Source organism: Pygocentrus nattereri, chromosome 22 (genome assembly GCF_015220715.1).
Source record: "Pygocentrus nattereri isolate fPygNat1 chromosome 22, fPygNat1.pri, whole genome shotgun sequence".
Lineage (NCBI taxonomy): Eukaryota > Metazoa > Chordata > Actinopteri > Characiformes > Serrasalmidae > Pygocentrus > Pygocentrus nattereri.
This window is the reverse complement of record NC_051232.1, coordinates 26,195,794-26,205,048: the sequence shown is the minus strand read 5'-3', so window position 1 is coordinate 26,205,048 and position 9,255 is coordinate 26,195,794. Positions and strand designations below refer to the sequence as shown.

General features: G+C 36.8%; 1 protein-coding gene across 1 annotated transcript; it reads right to left on the bottom strand.

Moving 5' to 3' along the window:
• Positions 1-482: 482 nt before the first annotated feature.
• On the bottom strand, positions 483-7,534 carry LOC108431761 (CD209 antigen-like protein C). The gene is made up of 6 exons (XM_037532802.1): positions 7,402-7,534; positions 4,416-4,502; positions 1,242-1,445; positions 975-1,117; positions 801-901; positions 483-633 (listed from the first exon to the last, which is right to left on the bottom strand). The coding sequence occupies exons 1-6, from the start codon at positions 7,493-7,495 to the stop codon at positions 483-485; spliced, it is 780 nt and encodes a 259-aa protein (XP_037388699.1). The 5' UTR covers positions 7,496-7,534.
• Positions 7,535-9,255: the final 1,721 nt, after the last annotated feature.

The window sequence follows — 9,255 nt, the reverse complement described above, 5'->3', positions numbered from 1 at the left end:
GGCGCTAGTAGCTGTTAATGAAGTGATGTTCTTCTTTATTTGAGGGTTTTGTCATTTCATACAATTTCAACCACTACCCCTTATAACTCCAAGGGGCAAGATGATACTCAAAAACAAGGGGTAGGGGTAAAAAAAAGAAATGGGATTGGGCCTTAGTCCTTATCCTAACCCTGAAACTGTTGATAATCACAAGACAAACTGTTAACCATTTGAGAATCATAGGGGACAATCAAAATAGTCTGAATGGCCAACAGTCCAAAACATGATACACAGATCTGAGTAAAAAGTGCCTCTGTTAGATGTTCTTTGCATTATAACCATGTTGTGTAATTAATATAAACATGTTTGCAGTTTAGCTTTTAAGTGAATTTTAAGTGAGTTAAATCTATTGTTAAAATATTTTACAACAGCATTACAGTGACATATCATATGGAGGACACAAATGATGAATTCAGTTCAACAAATGATTTATACTTAAGTCTTTATGAAGGAGGCAATGTAGATTCACAGACCCAGGCTACTTTGTGAATGCAGGGTAAATCATTCCATGTCTTCATTGTAGGAGAACAGAGTAGAAACACAGCACAGTCCTCTCCGCCATTAGCATTATTGGGTTCACCACTCATCCAAAACCTGTATGTAGCACAAAGCAGTCACAGTTTCAAGATACTGGATATCTTACTTTGAATTACTAAACTGAGATGCAACAACAATAAGTTTTTGATAAGTTGCAGTTGGCGCTGGGTTGCATTCTTTAATTTGCATCCACATTTTTAAATGATATGGACTGTTTTACTCACTCAGTGGTCAGTGCTGATCCATCCACCCACTTCCACTTTCCTTCTATTTCTTCATCACTCAGACCAATCCAGACATCTCTGCTTCCCTTCTTAATGAACTCCTAGAGGGGAACAGAGTGGGATTAGAATAAGGAGACTTCTGTCGGAGTTCAGTTCTTCTCTCTCTCTCCTCACCTGTTCCTCTCTGCTGTTTATGATCACCAGATCTGCTCTTCTCTCTCTGCAGTCCTGCCTGCTCTCATTCCAGCTCTTCTCCTCAGCAGAGAAGTAGTAATACCTGCTTCCATATTTCTTCCACCCTTCTAAATTGACCTTCTCTAGAATATAAAGTGCAGTGATATTTAACATTTTGAATCATGCAACACCATCCCAAGCTTTTTGTTTGTTTATTGTTTTAACTTTTTTCTATGTATATTTTTTAAGTTGCTGATTATTTCTTACCAGTCACATTGTTAACGCTCATTAGCTTGTCTTTTAACTCATTCATGGTTTTCTTCATCTGGTCTCTCTCCTCAGTCAGATTCTGGTAGCTGCTTTTTAGCTGGTCTCGTTCTTTAGTCAGGTTTCTGATACTGGATAAGTGGGTCTCTCTCTCCACCTTCAAAGTTAAGACGGTTTGACGGTTCTCTTCTTTCACATCAGTATCTGCAATTGAGAAAACACGATACACTACATGACTTTTCAGATCCTAACAGGTTTCAAAACTGGTGAGCATCAGAATTTATTGCATAGTTGTTATAAGCATGAAGCAAAATGAGGTTAAGGAAAAAGAGCAGTCAGAATGCAAAAAATGCACATCACATCAGCTCACAACAGATCAGACTGCTTCACACAAGAAGAGCAAACACACTTGGGGGTGTATATGTGGTGAGAATCATGGTCTGATGTACATGCTGTGTGCATGCATGTCTTTTCACCTCGTTTTTCTCTCTCCTAGGTCATTGGCTGATGCAATGAATCGCTCGTTCAATTACATTGCTGACCAGCTCACACCATGTTAAAAATCTTGAGTAACTCTGCCTCATAAAAATGGGTCCATCGGTCGTATGCTGTCATGAATTGTCTTTTCAATCCAGATTTCATTCACTAATATAACACTATTACCTTAAATTGTTATGCCAGATGGCATAATGCTTAATGTCATGATGGCTTGCAAAAGTACATTTAATAAAAAAATAAGTATGGGACAGAAGCTGTCATGCCATTAAGTATTATGGCATCCATCATGACAAATAACACTCACGGTGACATGACACTGTTATATTACTGAACAGAATCTATTATCACAGGTGACGTCTGCCATGACATGTTTATGGCATGTTTATGCCAACGTTATGTAGCAGAGTTTAAGTGAAGTGTGACAAAACCGAACCAGCCAGTTGTAAAACATGAAAAATTAGGCTTTATTGTTGGGTTTTGCTTGGTGAGATGTCAAAAAAAAAAACACTCACTAGTTCATGCATGGAGTTCATGCATGCTTCAGAGTCAGAGGGATGTGTGAATTAAAGTGTTACAGAACTGTGTAGTATACACAATGGCTTATGGCGGCCTTACACCAGACGTTTTCAAGTGTTTCGCTGTCACAATCAAATTTTCAGTGTCGGAATCAAATCACGAGAGCCTTGCTCGAGTTGCACCACATTTGGGTCAACTTGATCGTTTAGTGTAAGGTGGTCAGTATAGCTGTCTTAAGTCAGTCTTTTTCTCGTCTTGTTGCTGCAATAAAATCAACCGAAAGAAAGAGAGAGCAAGGGAGAAAAAATGTTCCTGAAGTCTCTGTATGGCAAATCTACTCCACTTTAAAACAATAATCATAATAGCTTAATAAACTGGCTGTTGTAATATTTTCAGTTCACTGAGCGTAACAGTAATGTCAGGAAATGTGCAGAGCGCTATTGAAGAATCATCTGTTTTGTTTTTTTTTTTCATTTTTTACTCTCTGTTACAGTGGTTTCCTCTTTTGTTTGCTTGGTTGTTTTTATGTTTTAGTTCATAACACCCAACCTACGGTCATGATTGGCCCCTCCCAGGTTGGTCTTCCGCGTGCTTTTGTTTACATGTCAATGTGCTTTCGTTTATCTTCCCAGTCTGGCCCCCTTGTTTTCAGACTCCGCCCCTGATTGTTGCCACCTGTGTTTTCCACCCATGTCCTGTTATACCTCGTTGTATTTAAGCCCTGTGTTTTTCCTAGTTGTTTGTTGGTCTTTGTATTGTACTGTTTGTACTGTTTGAGGTGTTAGTATTATTTGAAGTGTTTGGTCTTTGTCTTGGATTGTTTGTTTATTCTGTGTTTATTTAAGTCATGTGTGTTCCCCATTCCATCCGTATTGGCTCTGTGACCCTGGACTGTTTTGACCCTGACTAAGGATTTGCCCTTAACAAATCTCACTTATCTCAGCGTATGCGTCCATCTCATCGCCCCCCGACGTTACACCTACAATCTGAATCACTGCATGTTTTGGAGACGTGTAAATCCTTATAGTAAATTTAAAAAGTAACTGCACATTTTACAGGTTACTGAAAAATATACTGGGTGATGATCTGACAGAAAATAAAGCTCTACAGTGAACTGGACTAAGCAACACATCTTCCAACTTGTACTGCTTAAGAGTGGAGAATCAAGAAGGTTTCTCTCAGGTGCGTGATGGGAAATGATTTAAAAAATGTAGTTTCAGTCTGTCAAGATTCCCAGTCTTTGCAAAATCATAGTGTCTGACTAAAGACTCTGTGACATTCATTTTAGATGTGAGAGCGTGTCAGACTTTAGTCTTTTAAAAGTCTTTTTAGAGTATTTTTAAAGTCTTCTATTGTACGGTTAGCATCAGTCATACAAATTTTACGCACTTAACTTTCATCTAAATGCTGTTTATTAAATACTGACTATGAGTATCTGGTTGGAGAATGGAAGTGTTCATTACTATTTTTGGAAAAGTAAAAGAAAAAGTGCTCCTAAGTTATTTGGTTAACATTTTATGTCCCGATAAGCGTCTCTTTAATGACAGTTTGCAATCGTCACTACAGCTGAAAGAAGATAAATGTATAGCACAAAGGTATATTACAAGCATAGACCTCCCAAGAAAGCACAGAGCTTCAGAAGTGCAATGTGGCTTCATAATGTCTACTTGAAAAGACGTTATTATTGAAATCTGTGCTCATAAAGTTCAACCACATGACAAACGTCCAGTTAAACATCACTAATTGCTGCTAACAGAATCTCTTTAACTGGTTTGCATTTAAAATTCTCTTAAATATAATATTAAATTATTATAATATATATAATATTATAATAATAATATTAAATATATATTCTGCCCTCAGTATAGTAGGTTGAGCAGGTCACCAGAAAGCTAACAGGTTAAAAGACTAATGGACCAATAATAAAAGACATATTTCAAATTCAAGCCCTTAAAGGAGTTTCTTCTTTAAGTTTCTTTCGATGAGAGCTGACATTTAAATACAGTAAAATCACTGAGCTAACCATAATACAGTGATAAAATACCAGGGTCACTAGCAGAAATGAGCATCATAGCTGTTTAGTGAATTAAAAGGCTTTGGCTCTCAGTATAAATAAAAAGTTAAAATGATTTTATTAGTATTTGAAATTGAAGTACTCACAGTACTTGTAGAACACTATGGTGGTGGTCAGCAGGAGAACACACAGCAATACCAAACACACCACAGCCAGTCTGGAACATCTGCTTCCTTTAACATGAACAACAACAATTATTAATGGTACTACTAATAATGAGAAGAAGAAGAAAAAGAAAATAATGACATCTGCAAAAGTGTTTTAACTTAGATGTGTTAACGTATTATCCTTTTTTTTTTATTAAGCTTGGGCCAAGCCACATTTGTGAGGTCAGGCAGTGATCTTGGACAATATGGCCTGGCTTGCAGTCTCTGTTCTAGTTAATTTCAGAAGTATTTGATGGGGTTGAGGTCAGGGCTCACCCATCCATGGCTTTATGGGCTTTGTTATAAGCACTGGGGCTCAGTCAGGCCAGAAAAGAAAAGGGCCTTCTCCATACTGTTCCCACAATGTTAGAAGTGTACAGTTTGCTGAAGCATTTAGATTTTCCTTCACTGGAACTAAGTGTGGTCCAGGCCAACCCTTGCTAAATAACCCCATAGCATTATACCTCCTCCACCAAACTTTACAGTTGGCATAATGCAGTTAGGCAGGTAACGTTCTCCTGGCACTCACCAAACCCAGAACCCAGGCTTGTCCACTGCCACATTTCCACAGCTCCAGAGTCCATTGATGGTGTACTTCACACCACTCTATCTGACATTTGGCATGGAGCATTTTGATCTTGTGTGTAACTGCTCAGCTGTGAAAACCCATTTTATAAATCTCCTAATGTGCAGTCTTTTTGCTTATATTGCCTCTAGATGCAATTTTGAACTCTTTAGTGAGGGACTCAACAGAGGATAGGCACTGAATGCACTCAGCAGCTCCACTCTGTGAGTTTGTGAGACCTACCACGTGGCTGAGCTGTTGTTGCTCCTAGATGCCTCCATTTCACAATAATAGCATTTACAGTACTTGACAGGGCCAGACTTGTGGCAGAGGTGGCATCCTATGACAGTGCCATGTTCAAACTCACAGAGCTCATCAGTACAACCCATTCTACTGCCAGTGTTTGTCCATCGAGACTGCAGTGTTATACCATAATTTTATCCACCTGTTAGCAATCAATGTGGCTGAAACACCTGAACTAATAAGGAGGGGTGTCACAATACTTTTGTCCATATAGTGTGCGTGTGTGTGTGTGCACTCATTAGGAGGGAAACACTAAAAATTACTTTTTTTCCAATTAATAGAGTAATATGATTTATAGTGGCATGTTGCCTGAATATAAGCTATATTCTCCTTTTAGTTTTAGTACCTGTTATGTTGTAGCTCTGAGGTTCCAACAAATCCAAAGATGGTGAAAGTGCACCACCGCTCATTTTATGTAATGTGAAACTCGCTGATGTTACTCTCTATCTATTGCCCTCCCTGCATCTGACGATATGATTATTGTGTCTGGACCATGTTGTTCCGAGATGTTTGTGAAATTGTATTGTCTGGGTATATTGTTTGTCGAGTGTCTTCCTTTAATAAAACCAGTTTGATCAGGATGGATTATGTGTGGTGTAACAGTTTTCAATAGTATTAACAAATGGCAACGGCATCAAGAAAGTAGTGTTGGGTTTTTAGGTTGTTTTTAGGTTTCAATAACACCGTAATGAGAGCTGCTGATAAACTGCAGCAAAAATTTCAACAGGATTCGACTGGAAAAGGCTTGGATCTTGGGGATTCATCATTTGTCATTTCTTTAAGAGAATGAAAGTAGCCATTTTCTGTAAGTGCTTTAATTTGTTTCTTGGTAAGTTTTGAAAGATCAGTATAAAAATTGTTTTAAAAAACTATTTTTGTATTGTATTATAATCTGGAATATATACATATCAGTATTCTATCCCGTTTGACCTTTCATCTCATTTGTGCATTGGTGTACATCAAACTCACAAATTTCATATGTAGAAATATGTACAGTGTATACAGTGTAGCTTTTATTTAATAACATATTACTGTACTTCAATATATATTGAAGTACTTTATATTAAGTACTATATTTAAAGGGGATACACACCTATGGTTTTCACTCACATTCACACCTGTATAATTGTGATGTGACTGTAAACTTAATTTGGTTTGATTTGATTTTGTTTAGCCACATATTTCCCTGGTCTGTTGCCATATTTACATTACATTTACCTGTGTTGGAGTCTTTGTATCAAAAAACATCTTTTTATTGATTATGTTGTTTAACATATTGGGTTCATTTGTATAATTGTCCTTTCAATCTTTGATGACAATTATTTATCTTTTTTCTTTTTTAATACAGCTTTCCCCATTTCCCAAAGTAATATAGATGAAATTTCTTGTTTTTTAAAAAATAGCTTCACTATTTTCACAAAACGGGTCACTTGACTAGGGGTGCTGAAATACTGTGTACAGCATATGGATGTTCATTTTATTACAACTTATTTGTAGATGTTCTACAGCTTTCAGAGTCATTTCAGAATGTTCTACAGCTCTGTTCATCATTGTAGGCACATGTAACATTTCTTCCTTTTCATTTCCAGATTTGATTGTTAGCTGTCCGCTTGATTATTTGAAACCTTTGAAGTTGCACAGGACTGGCTTATCAGAACCATTTTATCTACTTGTCTACAACTCAGTCTGTTTTTTTGTAAACAGTCCACAGTTGTACAAAAGTGTGACTTTTGTTGATTTTCTGAGTGAAAATAAATGAACTCGTCCTCCACAGAGAACACACTTGTGCACTTTTTAATGCACAAATACTGGTTATTTGTTGAATTTACCATGTTGGAACAAAATAAATCATAAATTGTGGTTGTCGAATTGTCGATGTTCTGTTTTATTTGTCCTCAGCATATAAATAGAAATTGTGCATATAAATTAGTGTAAAAATATATATTAAAGTAGGTTCTGTTACTTATTATCACTAAGAAAATCAATATTTCAGAAACATTTCATTTGATCAGGGCCGTCGAAACATTTGCATTAAGCTAAGTGTGCATGTTGCAGTACCTGTCCTCTCCGTCCTCGTCCTTGTTGTCTTGTTTGCGTAGATGTCCTGACCCCTAACAGCGTTCGCTTTGTAAAAGGTCTTCTCTCGGGCCATCTCGCTCAGCTCAGCTCTGCTGTTCTGCTGTACACTGCTCTCCACACATACTACATATTATGGCAAAACTTGGGCAACAGCAGTTTCAGATACAGTGAAACCATTTTTTTAACAACTCTATTGGCAGTAATAAACAGGAAACTGTGGCTTTGATTTGATATGAAGATAAACGTGTATATGTGTGTGAGGAGATACATGCAAAGTTCATACAGGAGCGACGAAAGCTGTCTGATCAGTCAAAAATAAATTGTTTGAAACTCGTTTTTGTAATGGCTTTACCTGCTTTAATCCCTATAGCATTCCAGGCTTATTACACACTAAGGCTTATAAGTAACGACAGGGACTTCAGTGCAAACTAATGGAGCTATTTGTAGGTAATAGAAGTGTGTCATAAAACTTGGGTTGTTATGGGGTTAAGTTGTCTTGACTTATGCTGTAAAAGTAATATACATTAGATGAATCTGGAGTCATACAGTAGAAGTAATATACAGAACATTAAGACAGCAGATCTGGAATCATACATGTAAATGTAATATTCTGTGTATATGTATATACAGTAACATATGAATATACAGTAACATACATATATTTGTTTAAGCAAGTAGCCACAGGAAATGCAGTATTTTTCATTTTAATGTAAATACAATTACGTAGGGAATTTAATTCTGAAAGACAAATCAATTAAACATCCAACTTCTATTTAATGTTACATGCTAAAAATACCAGGCTTATCAGCAGAATCAGATCGTTTTAACATAGTACAAATAATTTGCTGTAGTTTTAGTTTACATAAATGCCATGTGTCAAACTATCAGACACCTCTTCTAATTAATGAATTCAGATTGTAAGGTGAATCCACAGCTCATATTCTCTGTAGGAAAGCATTGCTAGAGCTAAGTGATGCTAGAAATAAACGTTTAACACGAATTGTACTCAAAGCATTATGGGTGCACAATAGCTTTTTTGTTATCCAGGTGGTCCTGAATGTTTAAATGAGGTAAATTAGGTTTACTAGGTGACACCCAGCCATTGCACCACTTGGTCTACATTAAAGGATTTTGCCAGTGCGATTGGCTTGCATTTAAGTGATTATGATGCATTGCTTTCCATATACATTTGTATGCAAAAGTATGTGCACCCCAATCAAATGACACGCTGTGCTGGTTTTCTAAGAGAAAATATTTTGACACATTATCCACAGAAAACATACCAATGCACATTTCAATGCACTTTAATGCTTGAGGGAAAAAATGTAAATAAAATGTAGCCTATGCAATAGTTTGGCATATATGGCATTTTATATTTTATGGTTTATTGTTTTCCACTTTGCTAAGCTTTTCACTTAGAAAACCAACACAAAACTAGCCGTGATTTTTCCAACGTTTGCATACAACTGTAGTTATTTAACAATAAGCCTTATATGCAATAAGAACGTGGGGGTGGGGGGGGGGGTTAGGGGGTTTTAGTGGTTCTATTTCTGTGTGGACGGCGAGCGATTCGAGATTCTTTAGTCTTTCAACATGATAACGACTGAAGACACTAGAAGATGCGACCAAATGTGCACCAAATTTGCATGTTTTACATTATATGATATAAGGATCTGTGCTTCAACAACACTTCAGGAATTCACGCGTGAACGTTGGCATGTCTTCTAAACAACATCATAGAAAATAAGAGAAAAGAAAAAAGAAAAAAAAGGTAAAAAAAAAAAATCTAGAGATGTGTCCTCGATAATACCGTGCTAAAAATATCCTCTGTGC

What these genes read in the sequence shown, in the direction of transcription:
- LOC108431761 (XM_037532802.1), bottom strand. Translation starts at nt 7,495, where the DNA reads ATGGCCCGAGAGAAGACCTTTTACAAAGCGAACGCTGTTAGGGGTCAG. An exon ending in GACGAGGACGGAGAGGACAG is followed by an intron (nt 4,503 to 7,401) that starts GTACTGCAACAT and finishes TTCATGTTAAAG; the next exon opens with GAAGCAGATGTTCCAGACTG. An exon ending in CATAGTGTTCTACAAGTACT is followed by an intron (nt 1,446 to 4,415) that starts GTGAGTACTTCA and finishes TCTCAATTGCAG; the next exon opens with ATACTGATGTGAAAGAAGAG.